This window comes from Triturus cristatus, chromosome 8 (assembly GCF_964204655.1).
Source record: "Triturus cristatus chromosome 8, aTriCri1.1, whole genome shotgun sequence".
Classification (NCBI taxonomy): Eukaryota; Metazoa; Chordata; class Amphibia; order Caudata; family Salamandridae; genus Triturus; species Triturus cristatus.
Window position 1 is genome coordinate 341,855,223 of NC_140591.1, and position 18,383 is coordinate 341,873,605.

The window sequence follows — 18,383 nt, forward strand, 5'->3', positions numbered from 1 at the left end:
TTGAGGGTATCTAAAACGGATCAGCTGGGTAGGGGTAAATGGGTTTTCTTGAATAGGTGTGGGGTGGGTCAATGCTGTCCAGTACGGGAATGGGAGGTTTTCAAGGCCTCTAGTTTATTTTCTCCGGGTGCCATATTTTGCCATGCACAAGGGAGTCAGATTTCAGTTGCACAGTTGTTGGGGGTGATGAGGAAAGTGCTTGTTAGTTTGGGGGAGAACCCTTTATTGTTTGGAACGCATTCTTTCCGTATTGGGGCTGCAAGAGAGGCGGCCAGATTGGGATGGTCATGGGCGGATATACGCTGGATTGGGAGATGGAAATCCAGATGTTGCGAGAAATATGTTAGGAAATAATATTTTGAGTTTTTGTGTTTTCTTTTGTAACATTTGTTTTTCTGCCTAGGTAAGACTTCGGGGCATGTAAATTTGAAAAAGGCAACATGGATAGTAGGACACTCCTTCGTAAAGTGGGCCGCTGTTTATGCTGAGCAACAGATTTGTGGGAGATCGCTCGGTCTACGCAGTGATAGCCATGAAGTGGTTTGGAAGGGTAAAGGGGGAATGCATTGGGGGGAGTTAATTTCATTGCTGGCCAGGATGTGTTCCAACAAGGGCCCGCCAAACCTGCTTATTATTCATTTGGGGGAGAATGATCTTGTTGCTCTATCTGGGCTGACGCTAATAAAGTTGATGAAGCAGGATTTAGCAAACATCAAGTGTACTTGGACAGGCACCACGATCGTTTGGACTGAGTTCATAACGAGGATGCACTGGAAAGGAGCACGAATCCACGCAGCTATAGAGAAAGCGCGACGGAAGCTTAATAGAGCCATGAGACTGTTTTGTGAAGGCTTGGAAATACAGGTTCTCTCTCATTCTCATATACAGAGCACTGAAGGGCATCTCTTCAGGGAAGATGGGGTACATTTGTCTACCATGGGGCAAGCTTTCTATTTGCTGGAATTGAGGGACAGAATTGCTCAGATTTAGAAGGAGAGTATTTGGTGCACATCTTCCAGATTGTAACATTTTTCTGTTGGGTGGGGCAGGAAAACTCTTTCAGGTTTTCCTGGTTGGCGGGTTTTTTGATGGGGGGTGGGCAGCCTTGAGCGGGATTGCCCATCCTCCAACGGGGGAGGTGGGGGACGCAGTCACGGGGACGGGAAATGAGAATGAGGGGGATCTATCAACAGGAGTCATTTTAGTTGTTTTTGCTTGGGCTTTGCATTGGGGGTTATGCTTTATGGATGTCAAAGAAAATTTGGGGGATTTGCTTATCAGATAGTGAAAATTGGTGTTTAGAGAAAATTATAATTTGGCACCTGTCTTAATAAAGTGGCCTTTTTTGCTAATAAAGAAATGGTGGATCGTGATTTATTGTGCGAAGGTACACCGACACACACACACAAAGCTAAGTTACCACATACATACACAAGCAGTGGTTGCTGGTGATATTTGAAAGTGGGGGGCGTGTAAAAGTTAGGGATGAATTTTAAATTGCGAGCAACCACTACACTTTCGTTTTATTTTCGCCTGGTCATAGTTTTCAAAATGGTGTACCGTCACGGTGATCTAAAGATACCCAGTAACCCTGTCCGTGAGAGACCTGTTGGGCTAGGACTAGGTCAGTCTGTTTTACTACAGGAAAAAGATTTAGTAAACAACATGGAGCTTATCTTCTAGATAGTAGTGATGTGAAACCTAAAGGTAGGGCCTGCGCTCGCGCATAGACCCTCAGACCGTGAGATGACGCAGCAGCTTCTCCTGGCAGTTAACCTCTGCTCACAGGAACCTTCACGCATGGCCAGTATTCTCAATAGAGAATTCATTATTAACTACTAGAGGAACATTACTCTAACAAATACACAACACTCCTGCTAGAATAAATCAGCACAAATATCCACAGACCTGCTTGACCAAAGCCCTTCCCTCTTGCAAACAAGGCACTCGTTGCAAACCCTGGTGATATCAGTGGCGTAGGAAGAGAGGGGGCAAAAAACGAGTTTTGGAGGCGACAACACCCTCCCCCCTTATCTGCGGCCGTCACAGGGCGGCAGAGCAGGGATTGCCAGCACACCCCGCCCCCTTACTTGCGGCAGTCGGGGGCCGCAAAGCAGGGTTGACCAGACAGCCCCCTTCGCTCCTACCTGCGGCTGTGGGCGCAAAATCAGGGACCGCCGCAAGCGGCCAAAGGTCTTGCTATGCCACTGTGATAACCTTTGCAAATGTAGAAACATTTCACTTGCCAGTTCGTGACTACAAAAAAGTTGTGTCCTTTCTAAAGACACGAGACTCCAAGAAGCTGTGACCGAATGCGCGAGGCCAGGGCGAACACCACCTGAGAAAGGTGGAAACCGGTATAAGGTGGGAAAAAGAGTGGTGGGGGGATGGGTGGACGGCGAATAGGCTCTGTTGTCAGGATATGGAGAAAAATAAGACCAGATGGAGAGGGATGTACGTATCGGTGTGGTAAGCAGATGTTTTTGAAGTGAAAGAAACATTATTTGTTGAGCGATAGGATGAGAGAGGCAGAAAGTGTAGAGAGAGAGCAAAAAACTTTAGAGAGACCAAAAAAGGCATATACAGAGCAGAACGGGAGAGAGAAAAGAAGGATCCTGAGAAGTAGAAACGGAGGGAGGGGTAGAGTGTGAGAGAACAGAGCAATAGTTCTCTTTTTGAAAAGCAGAGTGTGATTACTATCCCTCTCCAAATATTTGAAGAAAAGTTAGGAATACTCCCACAGCTACAATTGTGTGCACAGTATTATTTTACATCTCTAACCTTGCTGGGGACTGCTTTCAAAACACTTGTTTTGGCTTGGGAAGAGCAAGGTCATACCTAACGTAAGTTAGCTACACTGGTTATTAGCATACAACACTGACCTCCCTGGCACGGTGCCGGCACTCACTGGCCCGGACTTAAAACAGGTTAGCAGGGAACTTGTGTGGCACAAGGTAATGCATTGCAGAGCAAAGTGGTGCAACTGGCAGCGCCTGTTAACTTTCATGCACGAAAGTACTTTGCGCTGATATTATTATATTATATTATTATTATATTATACAAGTGGGGTAGTAAAATCATTTTAGGCTTAGAAGCGCCAGCCCACTATTATATGTGCAAATGGGGCATTGTGCAAAGTGGGAGCAGCAGAAACACCCTCAGGTTTTCACACAAACATAGATCTTCTAAAATACAGTGACCTGACTTTTCATGGAAACATGTCAAACGGAAATGAGGTGCGGACAAGGGATGACCGGAACTTCATGTAACCCTTAACTAACACACACAAGACCCACAGACAGACACCGACGTACAGAGACACACAGATTTCCACGTACACGTTCACGCATTATTAAAGTTAATGTTACATTTATACTGGGTGCATTCTCGAAATTCTTTCTACATGTGTGTCCTCCCACACTGCCAGCTTGCAGTATGATGCCTCGGTTTCTCCACAAGCAGCACTAGTATTCCTAGCATTAACTATGTTATTGTATGACAAAACTGCTTCCCTGCGCACCAGTCCAGCGCTGCTGTGCAACAACACTTATGTGACACTACAAAGTTATCCGGACTGAGAGTCAATGCACTAGTCATTCTTCAGAGGCTTTCTGTTCTCGCAAGACCTAGCTGGGCGAAATAATCTTCATAACGAGAATGAATTGGCCAGGACTCTAAGCATTTCCTGGGCACTGCTAAGTTCAAAGCACTAAGCGCTCAGTGTAGTGAGAACACCACCAGTCTTTTTGAACATATTCTGAAACCCGTGTAATGAAAAATGCACTACAATGAAGGTACTTGAAAGTTTTACATTGAAATCTGAAAAATGTAACAAAGTTTATGATGGAAACGTTTGTTAGCAGTAAATCTGTTTCTTTTGAAGGCACCATCGTCACTATTTTCACTTTCCACAATCCATCTAGGGATTTTTGCATCTATAACATAGGCCAGATGCCAATCAGTGCTGGAATTTACTGAATGTGGCCCAGGGCTGCAAATGCAGAGAGCCGCTCTAAACATGTGGTGGGACCAGTCATCAATTTCTAAAAATAAAAAAGTAGTCCCGAAAATGACTGCTGCATATGTTTACAGCAGTTGGAAGGTGCGCTCGGGGAGGACTAAATACTGGCAGAGGCATCGCATATGCATGCCCTTGACAAATGTGGAGAACGCAAAATGGAGCGATGATGGTGCCAGCAAATGGGAAGCCATAGGCTGGCTGAAGCCAACAACAGTAGATAGAGCATGTCTCGGTTCGAGACAGTGCATGCGCACTGTCTAGAGAGACTCAAAAAACAAGTTAATAACCTACAACAATGGTTTTGCAGCTTGAAACGCCTTGTGAGTCATTTTATGCACCACACAACCATGTCTGTGGAACCCTCAACAAAAATAACAAAGGCTCTACTAATGGGAATCGAACACAGGCAGAACCAGCACACCTCGCTGTGACATTGACCACAAGCCCATGATGACCCAGCAAGTTACTACCACCGCTAGAAACTTCATTCTGTCTATTAATTTTTACTGGATTTATTTTCCCTGAATTTTTGGTTCATTTTTACTGCACCCTAACATCCCTCCTTCACCAATCCATATGAATCTTTAAGAATTTCAAGCTCAAAATTATTGTTGCAGTAAGTAAATAGTTTTTGCAGCCTGACCCCTTTCTAGCTTTACATGCAATCCAGATTTCACAGTGATATTTCCTCCTGTGAAGGACGGACTTAATGGTGGGAATTCTGAAATGGGATAATTTTTATCAATAGTCTAAAGGGCAAATAAAAGTTGGTATTCATTCAATATTGAGTTTATAAACACATGCCAAAGGTGCAGAGACTGGGCTGGTATATGTCAGGTTTTTAAACAATTAGAGATATAATTTACAACTGAAGAAGAGGTGAAAGCGGATGGATCCCCAAACGGTGTTAAAAAATATCTTTTTTTTTTAAAATGCAAGACCGGCAATTATGCCTTTTCACCTCTTCAGCTGATCATACATCAGCTACTTTAACTTCTCCTTATTGTATAGGTTGTATCAGAGTTTTGGCATCAGCTTGTTATACAGGCTGCTAGATATTCCAAATCAAATACATCTAAATTCAGTAAGCCTTTTTCTTAATTTTAATTTTTAATGTAGTTGAAAGGGTGGTGGAGTGATAAAGGCGGGGGCTGCCTGCCATCTACCCGTGACTTAAAAGCAGTGAAAGGAGTTTCACTTGCAAGCTAGAAGTCGCAGTGAAACTCAATGGCCTTTCAAGACAGAAAACAAAGAATCTGCCACCGAGACATGATTTCAGATGTTACAGAGAGGCTGGCAACATGTGTGACTAATAGTAAAATCATTAAAATTATAAGTGATGTGTGGCTATGTAATCTCACAAGAAACCATCAGGTAAAGATGGTAATCATAAATGAAAATATTGTCAGAGTAATTAAACGATAAGATCTAGATTGCATTGAACCCAACTTCAATGTTGAACATAGGAATGCTAATTGTAGAAGATCATTATCCAGGGTTAATGTACTTAGATAAAAAAAAAATCAAAAAGCAAACAATTTAGACAAAATAAACAAATAGGCACACAAACATTTAGGCGCATAAAGGAGTATAAGGAGGCTTTATTTTTGGCAATCAAAGCGAAAAAGAGCAGTTAACCAAAGACCTACCTGTGTTCAGCTGGCACAGGAGGGGGCCACACAGCTGGATCTCGAAATGGTTCATCTTGATAGGATATAGGGAAATCTGCTGGTTTGTCGATCTTAAAACTCTCCAAAGTGTTGACAATGCTCTTCACTTGTTCATATTCTTCTACTAGCTGTTGTCGTACCTTTAAAATAAACAATCAATTAGGGCATATGAAAAGGTGCAAAAAACAATGGTTCTTTTAGCATGACTTCACACTGTACAATTCTTCTAAACTAAGTAAAACATTTAAACATTACAATCAATACTAAGAAAATAGAGTGGGATGTCAGAATAATAGAAAGCACATAAAGACATAATAACTGCACTTCTACACCCTAAACCTGTTGTTTTATATATAAATCAGTTAGAAGTCACTGCTATCGAAAAAAAACTCAGACTTATGTGGATTCTTGTTACAGAATAAAGGATCACAGTATGTGCTTGGCTTTAACAAAAGTCTCTCCCATCTACCGCCTCCCCAGTCACCCTCAGTGATCTCTCCCACACACCAACAGTCTTTGTATCACTCTGCCTCTGTGTCCCTCCTGCCCCTTTCTCAGCTAAACGTGAGCACTGCAATATTTATAAAATTGCATTGACCAAGTCAACAGTGGCAGCAGCCATCTGGAATGGTATTTTTTGTACTTACAAGAAGGCCGCCACGTTATATTTAGATGCAATGTGGCGACCAACTTGGAACTCTATAATATTTTGTAAACTAATTGTTATACCATTCCAAAGTGACCATCTACATGCAACATGGTCGCCATTTTGGAGGTATACAAAATAACAATACCAGATGGGTACCCACCGATATTGGCGTTGCAATGCTTGCACCACATTTCCACAAACACTGGCAAACCCAATAGTGGCTGCGAACAAGCATTGTAAAAGTGAGGCCAACTGGCTCTGCCAAAGCTTGTTCTTCAACACAAGATTAGAGCAAGAAGATGCATCTACATTTAACATAAACAAATTAAATATGAACACCTTCAAAAAACATCACCAACAAAAAAGTGGAGATAATATCCAAGCTGGAAAGAGAAGCTTTGTAAAATATTAAATTTGTTTCATACTGGGAAATGAAAGTTTCCCTCATCCTTTTCTCACATTTTAGTTCTAGCCTACACAGCACATGCACTGTGCTGCGAGACTTATTATTTACAATTCAGCAGGCTCACAACCCGCCCACAGAATACCATTAGTTGTTTTTGCTGTAACTCTCATTTGCTATTATCAATTGCTTAGCTTCTTTATGCTTCCCTTTCTTTCTTGTGTTAGTTTCTCCCTGGAGCATGGACTAAGTACACAAGTTATTCAGCATCTTTGTTCTTCCTCATCTTTTTGCAACACACTATTTATTTATTTTTTATTTTAGAAGCGTTTTAGTATTATTCCTGGACCTGCAATGTGATTTCCTACTTTTAACCTCTTGGGTGCTGTGGACGTGCTGGAGCTGGCCATGGCACCAGTGCTCAAGTGCTGAGGACAGCTCTAGTACATCCATGCACCCCCTCATGAGGAGAGCGCTGGCATCCCCCACCCCCAGCGGAATCCCCCGCTACATGCCCCCTACAGGGGTGGAGGCTGAAATGATTCTGCTACCACCCCATCCCTTAGAGTGGTGATAAAGTCAGCGAGCGAACAGTTCACCAACTTCATCATAAGGAGTTGAGACATGTGGGAAGCCCTTTGCTTCCAGTGCGCTGTGGGACCAGGACTTCTTTGAGGTACGCCTGCTTGCTGGTTGAGGGATTGGGGAGGAAGTGTCTCTGCAGAGTAGGTGCAGTTCATCCTCAGTCTAGCTGTCTGCAGCAAGTGAGAGGTATCTTTTTGGAGTATAAACTTCATTGTGTGTTTTTTTTTAAGATCATTATCAATGGTTATATTTACTGTTTGATACAGCCACCGTTTGTTTAGTTCTAATTTGACACTGTTGTTTATTATTGCCTTGTATGTGTTAGCTTCATTAGTAAGCATTATGGCTGCCCACAAGCTGAACGATCAGCAGGTAGTTGGTTTACTTTTTTAATCTGCCTTTGAACTTGGCTCTGAGACTGACTGCATCGGAGGCAGAGCACCATTTAAAAGATTCTGGCAGTGACTTTTCTGTCCAACAGAAATCATCTGATGATGAATCCACTATTAGTGCTGATGAAGTGCCTCTTTAAGAGGAGAACACTGATATACTGGTAGTGCAGCTGGCACAATCTGGATTGCAGCCACGAGCTGGACAGCTTCCCATTGGAAAGGCTGAAGCCTGGGTTGCCCTTAACATGTTGCATTCTGTTTTGCCTGCCTTTGGTGGTGTTGCAGGGTATAGAGTCAATACAGAGAACTTTCTGCCTATCAATTTCTTACAGCTGTTTATTGATGATGTCATTTTGGATGATATTGTTAAACAGACCAATTTATATGCTGAACACTTTTTGAGGGACAACAGTCCCACACTTAAGACCCACTCTAGAGCTACCCGGTGGACTCCCACAACTCTCCATGTGATTAAGCAATTCTGGGGTTAAACCTTGTTGATGGGATTGGTAAGAAATCCATCACTGTCTTTATATTGGTCTACTAATCCCTTGATTACAACTTCTATATTTCCAGCAACAATGAGTTGAGATCAGTATTTGCTTCTGCAGGGAATGATGCATTTTGTGAATAATGCTACAGCATTGCCACGAGATCACCCTCATTATGAGCCTCTCTTCAAGATTAAGACTCTCCTTGACCATTTAGAAGAATGTTTCTCAGAGATATCTGTGGATGAATCTCTGGTCCTGTTCAAGGGTCGTTTGGTTATTAGACAATACATTCCCAGGAAGAGAGCAAGTTATTGTATTAACCTGTATGTGCTGTGTGAAAGTGCCACTGCATAGGAATATTGTTTCAGGGTGTACACTGGTAGGTATTCTTTAATTTGCCACCTGGTTGCCCTTTCACTTTTGGAGTCTGTTGAAAGGTTGTATGGGAACTTGCTAGAGGACTTTTTAATAAAAACAAAATCATATTTTTGTGAGTCAAAGTACTAGAATCTGTGGATCACACAAGGGGTTCTTACTCAGAAGCTGTTGCAAACCTCAAACATAGTGTAAAAACAGACATTTTCTTCATATTTCTGAGTCAAAGTACTGGAATCTACAAGGAGATACAAAGTTCCTACCACCCAGCGTTTCCATGTGTCGCAAAAGGACTCTCATTGATCTTGGTTTGATATGTTCCTGTCAAAGGCACTAGACCCAGCTACACAAGTGGGGCAACGTTTTTATAGGGACAAGTGGGGGGAACGCTGGGTGGTAGGAATTAAGTGGATTCCTTGTGATTCCATAGGTTTATGTACAGAAATGCAGCAATTTTAGGCAAAGTTTGAAGTTTGCAGGACACTGTGGGTACGAAAACGTTGTGGGATCCACGCGAGGCACACATTTCTACACAGGTGTGCAATTATTTAACAAGTTGTTCAAAGTGGGCAATGTGGCATGTGACACAATCTGCTCTAAAATTTATGGCTACCCTGAAGAGCTTGTGTGTAACAAACTTGAGAGGACAGTGCAGTGCTTTGTGTAGTAATTAATTCCTTGCTTTGAAATTTCAGACAGGACAGATGGCCACATGATCACAAGTATTCACAATGAAAGCACTACACCTGAGATTGTTTGGGGTCAGGTAGTATAGGTGGGCAAAGCTGTGTGCATTTTAGACTACAACAAGCACATGGGTGGTTTAGATAGAGTAGATCACAGGCTGGAGCCTTACAATGCTGCTGGAAAGTCATACATTGTCTGGTACAAGAAGTTGGCTGTTCATTTGTTATCCTTCAATGCTTATGTTGTTTTCAAAGATTGTTTTCCAGATTACAAAATGGCTTTTTTGTACAGCTTCATCAGTATGTTAAAAGGCAGCCTTGTTACAGTCGAACAGGCAAGTGCTCTTAGAATTGACTGGTGACGGATGTAGCTAGACTGATTGATCACCACTTTGCTGAATACATCGCCCCAATATCCAAAAAGACTTTCCTTGTCAGAGATGTAGAGTCTGTGTCCGCAGAAGAGTACGAAAGGAGAGTTGTACGAATGGCCCAAAGTGTTCCTTTAATCCTGGCCTACATGTGCCCACATGTTTGAAATAGTACCATACGGAACTAAACTATTTGAAGCAATGACAGCAAAAGGGAACTGACTGAGGTCTGTATTGCTATATATTTTCTGTTTAGATGTGTGGATGGCAGTAGTTTGATGTGTTTAGTTACACTTGTTGTGTATGCAGTCATAGTTGATATTTCATCTTCTACCAATATTTTCTATTTGAAAAAAATGTGATGCTTTAGTTGGATATTTTATTTTTTCCTGTTGTGCTTTGTGGGTGTGTAATCTGTTCATTGTGGGAATTTTTAGAAATGAAAGTACTGTGAAGACTCATGATGATGTCTGAGTGGCATTTGGCTGATGGTGTGTGTGAAATGGCCTTTAGCTTGCAGTGTGTGTGGAATGGTATTTGGTTGGCAATGTGATTGGCTGGAACCTGGCTAGCGGTGTGGGTGGCTTGGCTGGAGATGTATTTGGACTGGAGTTTGGCTGGCAGAGCGTGTGGTTGAAATCTGGCTGGCAGAGTGTGTGAACTGGCATTTGACTAGCAGTGCATATGGACTAGTGTCTGATTGGTGGTGTGTGAACTAGCGTTTGACTAGTGGTGTGTGTGGACTGGCTGGCAGTGTGTGCGTATGAAGTGACTCGCCAGTCCACACACCCCGCCAGCGGCCAGGTGGTGTGATTGGTGTTTCAGTCCTGTGTCTGTATGAAAGTGATGGGCCCTTGAATGGCGCCTCTGGTTGATGTGAGTGTTGTAATGTGTTGGGCCTGCGACTGGCAGTGTGAATGTTTTTGTGTGTGTGTTGCATGGAAGGTGTGTGCATGCCCTGTAAAGCAGTTGGTGCCTTGTCAGCTTTACAGATCACAAGCTGTGAGTCACTGGTTCAGTATTCTGAAATTTCAATTATCTTAATAACAGTGATTTCTACTTTTTCATTTTCATGAAATCTTTTGTTGATAACATTTATATTTTGAGCTTTTTACTCACCCTTGTGACAAATGCAACCAGTATGTGTGTGTACTTCAGTAGTCGATGTTTGTGCAGTAATAATTGCCCTTTGTGTCAAACTGCTAGGATGTACATTGTCTCTATGAAAAACCTACCTACCCCAGATGTATTTGTCAACAAGACACCGGGGACTCCAGGGTGGTGTGTCTCACATAAAGGGTTCAACTCAGAAGCCGTTGCAAACCTCAAACATAGGCTAAAAACTAAAATGTTCTTCATATTTCTGAATCAAAGTACTGTAATCTATGGAGAGATAAACATATCCTACCACCCACGTTCCCACATGCTGCAAAGGGACTCTCATTGACCTTGGTTTTATCTGTTCCTGTTGCAGGCACCAGGCCCAGCCACACAAGTGGGGCAGCATTTTTATTAGGCCAAGTGGGAGAAGACTTGGTAGTAGGAATTTTGTGGATTCCTACTGATTCCGGGAGTTGACATCAAAGTATTGCAAGGGAAATAAGCAATTTTAGGAAAAGTTTGAGTTTTGCAGGGCAATGTGGGTAAGACACGTTTGTGTGATCCATGCGAGGCACACCACCCTGTATTCCACTGGCTGACTAATTTTCAGAATTATATGGTGTAGGAAGGTTTCCCTGGGTGGCTGTCATGTTCTGGCCCAATTAACGCAGATACCCCCATTGCCAAATCAGGTCATTTTTGTCGGGGGAGAGGAGTTGGCCTAACGGTTAGGGCGCTCGACCTCGGATCTGGGGGAACTGGGTTCGAGTCTCAGTAATGACGCTAAACGTCCTGTGATTCTGGGCAAATCACTTAATCTCCCTGTGCCTAACAAAAAATGAATGTGTCCCCTCATATAACGTAACTGGTGCTATGTAAAGCGCTCCGATACCTGATTGGATTCGGGTCAAGTTTGCGCTATATAAAACTCTACAAAAACAAGAAGAAAAAACAAGCATTGGCATAGCCAATAGGTCTCGCCTTTGGGACCTTATAAGTGTTTAGCCATGCAACAGTTGCATAACTAAACACTTATAAGGTCCCAAAAGCGAGACCTATTGGCTATGCCAATGCTTGTTTTAACTGCTGCAATCTATTGAAGCTTCACGGAGAACATCAAAGCGGCCGCGCAGCCGCGAAAGTGAAAGTAATCGCGGTAAAGCGCGACGTGCGCGCCCGCGCACATGCACTGTAGCTCTAGGCTGGCCTGGTAGCACTTTTTGGAGCCCTCACAAAATGTCTCGCCAGACCAGCGCATGCGCTGGGTCAACCGAGACCTAAAAAGGAAAGGAAATGTTCTTGTCTCCACATTGTGTTTCGGGACTTTTCCAGTCACAGGCACTAGGCCTACCCACACAAGTGAGGCACCATTCTATTTGGGAGTCTTGGAGGAATGCTAGGTGATAGGATATTTGTGGCCCTCCTCAGATTCCAGAGCGTCCGTCACAGAAATGTGAAGAGAATGTGTTTTTTTAGTCAAAGTTTGAGGTTTGCAAGGGCTGCTGGGTAAGAGAACCTAGTGACAGCCACACAAGAATCCCCCACCCTGGATTACCCCTGGTGTCTATATTTTTTTTAATGTGCAGACCTGCTAGGTTTCCGTAGAGCTAGGGTAAAAAAATCCACAGGCACACCCACTGAAAAAGGTGTTGTCAGTGGAAAACTGTGATGTCCATGTTGCGTTTTGGGACCTTCCCACAAGTGAGGTACTATTTTAATCAGGAGACTTAGGGGAACAGAGAACAGTAGGAAACTTTTTATTTTCCCTGCATTTGTGCCTTTTAAATGTAAGCCAATGTTTATGAAAGAAGAGATTTGAAAGAATGTCCTCTAAATCTAATGCTAATATGGGTACCCTCAAATTCAAAGATGACCAAATAACCACGGTTCCTAAACTCAGTATCTGAAATATATAGGTTTCCTTACTACCCAATTTTCAATCTTTATATTTTACCATATGAATTGCTATATAGTCGGTAAACAATGAAAAATCATCATAAAAGGTGCAGCTTAATTGGTGGCTCTGGGAACCTTGGTTTATAAGAGAACTAACAAACCATATGTATCCCCGTTACTACAATAGTCTAGCAGATGTAACGGTATATTGCTTTATTAAATCCTACCATCATGACAAGAAGTTACAGATGAAAATGTTCTCACAAATTGCTGTTTTTTCCAACTCATTTTCAATATTTTTTTATTTTAACAGTTAGTTTGCTTGGGAAAACCTTCACGGATCTACACAAATGACCATTTGTTGAATTCAGAATTTTGTCTACTTTTCAGAAATCTGTAGCTTTCAGGGATCAGCCATGGGTTTCACACTGTTTTCCACCACAAACTGGCAGTAGGTTGAAAGCACAAACATTAGGAATGATGGGCTACCGCTTTCAAAAATACTAAAACAATGGTAAAAAAAAGATTTTTTGATTCAGCTCTATATGTTTTTGAAAGCTGGGAAGATGGTGACTTTAGCACCGCAAACCTTTTGCTGATGCCATTTTTATGAAAAAAACGACGACTTTTTTGCTGAGCTATTTTTTCCCGTTTTACCCCCAAAACAAAATGTAGGTATATTTTGGTCATTTTCTCGGTTTCTCGCCGGGGGAAACCCCAAACCCTGGGTATCTCTAGAATCCCAAGGATGTTGGAAAAAAGGACACAAATTTGACATGGATACCCCATGTGGAAAAAGTTTACGGGAGCCTATACGCAAACTACCCCAAAGAGCCAATAAAGGGCTTGGTATTCTAGGGGTGAAAGGCTTAACAGCTAATGGGGTAATCAGGTATACAGCTTCTTATTTATATTGCTTTGACCCTATCTGCCATTTCTATTTCTGCTTTAGTTACTTACACCCACAACTGTACTACTCTATGCCACTCCAGTCTATTCCACTCCATTTTACGCCACTCCATTCCATTCCACTCTATGCCACTCCTCGCCACTCTTCTCAATGCCACCCCATGTGAATCCAATCCGCGCCACTCTACTCTATGCCAAGCCACTCTACTGTAACCAACAGACCAAGTAAAAAAAAGTGGCTGACAAATATATAGAAGATGGTGTATGATGCCGGACTGTATAGAAACATTCATTGCAGCGCACACTTCCAGTTGGTTTCCGCAACTATTTAAAAGAAGATTTCTTTATCTTAACTGCAAGCAAGCAGTAATGGAAAAAAGCTCTTACTTGCATGACTACTCTTACTACTACTACTACTACTACTACTACTACTACTACTACTATTATTACGACTAATTCTGATTTTCAGTAGAGTATATAATAACTGATTTTTATTTCTTTTAAGTTGTTGTTGCAAGATTTCTGTTCTTCTACAATCCTGGCAACCAACAATACATTTTATAAAGGACATACAATGCCCACAGGAGTTTTCCAATCTCCTTAAATCAATAGTATTGGCTAATCAGACCATAGTCAACAATCAGTGAGCAAAAGACAAAGCAGGTGGTAAGGAGAGAATTTGGTCTAACGGCTAGGGTGGTCGACCTCGAAACTGGGGAACTAGGTTTGAGTCTTGGCAATGACGCTGAACATCCTGTGATTCTGGGCAAATCACTTAATCTCCCCGTGCCTAACCAAAAAATGAATGTGTCCTCATGTAATGCAACTGGTGCTATGTAAAGCACTCCGATACCCGATTTTGGTCAAGTTCGGGCTATATAAAACTCTGTAAAAAAAAAAGAACAAAGAACACAGACTTTATGCTGTGTATTCTTGAAACTTTAAAAGTGCCTTTTCCTCTACTCGTGACTGTTTAAATTTACCTCTTGGTTTCTGTGGTTTGAACTTTAAAAATGCGTTTTTTTTTACCTGTAATTTTTTTAATTTCTCTATGGAAGGCAGTCCACCTCAACCTCCCTTTTAACAAGCTAAAAAGGCAAAATACACCTGAAAAGGCTACGCGGAGTGTGTTTAAGACTGCTTATTCTGCTTTTAGGGTTTAAACGGTTTGGAAAGTGTATGTAGCACTCGTTTTTGGCTAGAATGCTGATTTGTTTAAGTGCATGAAAAGCAGTATTTTTAGTGGTTTTAGATTTGGGCCTTACCATCAGAGTTGAACTACAGGGTGGATGGAGTCTGTCTGTCTCCAAGGAGATTCCGAGTTCAGGAGCAGCTCTTAGCCCCCTGCCTGCTAGCCTGTGCTTAAGGTCACATGGACCATATATGTTTCCTAATGGTTGTTATGTCTGTGTTCTGATTGGTTCCTATGTCTAGGGTTTCTACTAGACTTAGGGCTTAGGGTTAGAGTTCTGACTGGCTGATAGGTCTGGGGTTCTGATTAGCTCCTAGAGCTAGGGCTGTGATTGCATCCATGGTTTAGCTTTGTATTGGTTGGTAGGGCTAGGGCTGTGATTGGTTAAAAGGAACTGGTCTCCTATTGGTCTTGGGGCTTAGGGCTGGGGTTCTGATTGGTTGGGGTTAAGTCTAGGGTTCCCATTGCCCAAAGGTTACCTGACCAAGGGCTATTTAAGCTCGCAGCCTAGGCGAAGAGGCTAAGGGCGGAGAGGATAATGGTGGGCCTGTTGAGGCTGGGTTGGGCTTAGGGACTAAAATGTTGTCCTTTTTACCATTTACCAACTACCAGCTTAGGTCATCCACAAACATTGTAACACACGCTCAGCAAATGCACACTACTCAACTACCACAAACAAACCATTTCCACATTTCAATGTCTCAGCAACTACAACATAATCCACAAACCACACCTATACACCCTTCAACCTCAACAACCACATAATGGCACCTTCACACTCACACAAAACGCTACTTTTTCCTATACCACCAACAAATCCACAAATCACCAACACAACACAAAGCCACATTATACATCCACTATGACTATAAGTAGATGGAGAGGGAATTTACCCACACCCTCCCATTACCCTTAATCTCCATTTTGTCACCTCCAACTCTGGACATAATACATTTGAGGGGGAAAGATCAGGAACTTTGCAGCTTTGGGAAATAGAAATGCACCTTCTCAGAAGTTAGAGTCAAGTGCGAAAGTGGATTTCTCACTTGTTTTTCGGGCTCAGCCAATTTTCATCTCATTACCAAACAACGTCTCCAGAACATTAATCAACTGTTTCATGTTACTTTGATGAGCAATGTCCCTGCTCTTGCAAAACCACTCTCCCCAAACAAAAATAAAAATGTATCTTTCCCTCTTCTTAGCCATACAAGCACAGCCACCAAACTGCTAAGTGTACCTCTTTCTCCCAAAGGCCTTATTAAGGTGTACTCTTGCATCATGTTTATGACTTGCTCACGGAGCAAAGCTAGACCACCCTCTCCCACAATCATCCCCTCCTTCATGGGAGGTGTTTTAAAGTTCCTAAAAGCTGCCATTCCCTCACAAGAGATGTTTTGAAGTCTTCAGCGGGTCACATTATTTTCTCTCGATATAAACTATTATATAAAAATCCATTTTTTTGCAATATTTGTGCTTCTGGAGTGCAGGGATATTTCACTTTGTAGGTGCTGAATTTGCTAATGTTCTTAATTAATAGCACACTATTCAGTAATTCAGGTATCACTAATGCTTAAGCGTCCATATATTTCTGTAAAAGTATCTCAATATAAATGGGGTGCGTTACTACATCCTGATGCACATCCCAGTGAAATTAGTCTAGAATATTCAGTGACCGAGAAGCAGAAGCAGTTGCAATGCTTCAATCAGTATCTTCAAGCTAATGTCCCCTAATCAGCATTATGACTAATAAAATGTTATGAATAAATCTTTAGAGAGGTATTTTTGCTCTAATGCTGACCTATATATTGAACCAACATAAATAATGTTCTTGATACCTCTCACTAAGGGAACAATGCACCTCTGCTTCTTACACTATTGTTGAGGCTTCAGCACTTTTAATTAATTAATTCAAATAAAGAAAGACTCTACCGCCCAGAGTGTATACCCACACTTTTCTGAGTAGGGCACTTCTAGATATGGCATGTACTAATTATATCTAGCAGGGCATCACCTCCAAGTTATTTTAATATTTCCCAGGGCTCCTCTGCATTCAAGACCTGTCGGGCTACGATTTTGAATCCTTGAAAACGAATTAGCAGAGTGCATTCCCTCATCAGAATCTTCCCTTTACATTTAGTAGACGCAAGTGTAAAGTTGAATTTAAACAATCAATTGATCAATCAGGGGTTAATATAGTGTGGCTACTCACCCGTAAGGGTCTCAAGGTGCTGAGGGGGGGCTGCCGATCCGTCAAGGCGCAGGGGTTTAGTCGAAGAGCCAGGTATTGAGATCCTTCCTGAATAGGGTTAGCGAGGTGGAGAGGCAGGGTGTCCCAGGTTTCGGCGGCAAGGTAGGAAAATGATATTCCTCTGGCTCTGGTCTTTTGGATGTGTTGGACGGTGGCGGGCCAGTTGGGTAGAGCGAAGGTGTCTGGCGGGTACGTGGAATGAAATGCGGTGGTTCAGATATGCTGGTCCTCCGTCATGGAGGGCTTTCTAAGCATGTGTGAGGAGCTTGAATGCGATTCTTTTGTTGACAGGAAGCCAGTGCAGTTCTCAAAAGTGTTCGGGGATGTGGCTGCACAGGGGATGTTGAGGGCCAGTCTGGCTGGGGCGTTTTGAACGTTCTGTAGTGTCCTGAGCAGTTTCTGGATGATGCAGGTGTACAGTGAGCTGCTGTAGTCGAGTCTGCTGGTGATGAGTGCGTGGGTGACCGTCTTTCTGGATTCGGTGGGGATCCATCTGAATGTCTTTCGAAGCAGGCAGAGCGTGAAGAGGCATGATGAGGATACGGCGTTGATTTGGCGGTTCATTGTGAGCTTGGAGTCCAGTATGATGCCGAGGTTACGTGCGTGGTCCGTGGGGGTTCCCAATGCGGCGGGCTACCCCGAGTCGTACCACGCTGAGAGGGTGGGCCCCAAGATGAGTACCTCAGTCTTGCCCAAGTTGAGTTTGAGGCAACCATCTTTCATCCAGGTGACAACAGTCTTTATCTCTCTGTGGAAGTTGATTCTGCGGATGTGAGTTCATTGGAGGGAGAGAGGATCAGCTGGGTGACGTCGGCATATGAGACGATGTTTAGTCCGTAGTTCCTGACGATGGCAGTGAGGGGGGCCATGTAGACATTGAAGAGGGTGGGTCTCAAGAGCTGATCTTCATCGGTTCTGAGAAGAATGGAGGTAGTCTGACTCACTGTTTTCTGCCGGTAAGGAAGGAGTGGATCCAGCCCAGGGCCTTGGTGAGGATGCCGGCATCATGGAGTATCATGATTAGGGTGCGGTGGGAGAAGTATCAAAGGCAGCCAAGAGGTCCAGCAGGGTGAGGGCTGCGGTTTCGCCCCCGTCGAGGAGGGAGCAGATGTCGTAGGTGGCAGTGAGTGCGGTCTCGGTGCTGTAGTTGCTTTGGAAGCAGGACTGGGAGATGTCCAAGATGTGGTTCACTTCAATGAACCTGCAGAGTTGGGTGTTGATGGCCTTCTCAATGATCTTGGCTGGGAAGGGGAGCAGGGAGATGGGTCTGAAGTTCTTGATGTCTGTCGGGTTGGCAGATGGCTTCTTCAGCAGGCGGTTGATCTCTGCATTTTTCCAGTCGTCGAGTAAGATGGCAGTCTCAATCGAGCAGTTGATGGTCCGGCGCAGCT

The 18,383-nt window shown here is 43.1% G+C and overlaps 1 protein-coding gene across 1 annotated transcript in view; it reads right to left on the bottom strand.

Annotated features, from left to right (window-relative positions):
* Positions 1 to 18,383, bottom strand: part of KATNAL1 (katanin catalytic subunit A1 like 1) — a 386,354-nt gene that overhangs the window by 300,803 nt on the left and 67,168 nt on the right. Inside the window, exon 3 of the mRNA XM_085621654.1 lies at positions 5,671 to 5,831. Coding sequence (XP_085477780.1) covers positions 5,671 to 5,831 — 161 coding nt within the window. The remainder of the gene's footprint in view (positions 1 to 5,670; positions 5,832 to 18,383) is intronic.